Source organism: Haplochromis burtoni, unplaced genomic scaffold (assembly GCF_018398535.1).
Source record: "Haplochromis burtoni strain Fernald_Lab_line unplaced genomic scaffold, NCSU_Asbu1 Contig_1230, whole genome shotgun sequence".
Taxonomy (NCBI): Eukaryota; Metazoa; Chordata; class Actinopteri; order Cichliformes; family Cichlidae; genus Haplochromis; species Haplochromis burtoni.
The window spans coordinates 40,720-42,229 of NW_024583591.1; the positions used below are offsets into that span (position 1 = coordinate 40,720).

At 41.5% G+C, this 1,510-nt stretch overlaps 1 protein-coding gene across 1 annotated transcript in view; it reads right to left on the bottom strand.

The window, feature by feature from the left end:
• Nucleotides 1-1,504, bottom strand: part of LOC102312316 (trafficking protein particle complex subunit 14) — a 27,146-nt gene extending 25,642 nt beyond the window's left edge. The window contains exon 1 of the mRNA XM_042216741.1: nucleotides 1,317-1,504. Within this exon, the coding sequence (XP_042072675.1) occupies nucleotides 1,317-1,502 (186 nt within the window). The 5' untranslated portion in view covers nucleotides 1,503-1,504. The remainder of the gene's footprint in view (nucleotides 1-1,316) is intronic.
• Between the last annotated feature and the right edge of the window lie 6 nt (nucleotides 1,505-1,510).

A 1,510-nucleotide genomic window follows, 5' to 3' on the forward strand; every position in this document is an offset into this window, starting at 1 on the left:
GTGTTATGAACTCCTTGGCCTGCTGTATGACCTGATTCGAGACAGTTTATACCTCAGTATATTTCTGAGTGCTAACTATAATGTACAAAGCAGCCTGCTAACTAAACTCACTAGCTTTAGCTGATAACTGAGCAGTCCAACCTGTCGATCAAATATGGTTGTTTCACAGAATAGTTATAAAATGACATGGTTTCATGTATCTACTAATTCTACGTCATTTAAATCTGCAGTGTTTCTAATGCTGGCAGGGCATCCTCGGGTCGCATGAACACTGCAGTCTACGGGAAATGATTGTGTAGGTCTGTGAGCTCAGTAAAGACATTTTTCATTGAATAAAATGTGGAGTCTATGAAGATGTTCAATATGTTCAACTTGAAGAATATGATCTAACGATGTACACAAGCTTGAATAACAAGTTTTAATTCTTACATTTAAAGATGAAACAATTGTGAAAATAGTCACAAATATGGAGGCTGATATTTGCACAGATGCAACGGCAGCTGTAAACATACAGTTTGCTTTGCACTCACTGCATTTTCTGTTTCATGATTATAAATGTAACAATTTACACATAAAGTTCTTTGATCTTTTCACTCAGGACATTTTAATGCAGCACAGAACAACCACCGCATCACACTTTACTTCGAGCACATTTAGAGCCTTTAGTTTTTTTTAATGAAGTAAATAAGTAGAATCAGTACTGTAACTTTTACTGGAGTGTTTTTACTAGTAGTATCTGCACTTCTACTCGAGTACAGACAATCTAAACCACCCTCTGTTTTTTGTTTTGTTTTTTAATTAGGACATATGTGTAGGTTACTTAAAAACCTATTTTTTCCTGTCTCGCTGTAGGTAACATGCGACAATGAGTGATGACAGTTCTGCAGAAACATCAGATGTGTGTAAGTCTATGGACTTCCTCTTCTTCAGTACTGGCTTATTTTACCTTGGCTTGTTCTGTCTCGCTGTGCATCGCTGCACTACTGGGTGAGCACTTATGACTGAGGAGTTGGTGACACTGTGTGAAGGTCTGCTTGTCCCCCCGTCTTCTTCCGCTCTGTTCTGCGGTCCTACACTCTACATCCTCGCTGTCTTCACTGCAGCTGCTCGTGCGGTCACACTGCTCAGCCGGTGTCTGCCTCCAGCTCTCCGCGGCGCACACGCTCGCCAGAGCGCACAAAGAACCCCCCAGGTCCTTCCGAGACAGAGCTGAGAGAAAGCCGAGGGTTTGCAGCGCTGTCAATCTATCTACATCTATACACACACACACACACACACACACACACTACGTGTACATGCATACAGGTGTGTCCAACCTTGGCTTTACGTGTACTGACTGGCAGCTTGTCCAAAGAGACAGTGAGACAGAAGATAAGCTGGTCTTCCAACACCCAAGCAGACTGCAGGAGATCAACATAAGACAATTTTTGTTTAAATAAATAAAATAATATGGACTGAGTTAAACAATCAGTCACAACAGTACGATATCTAACAGCTGCCATCACAGGTA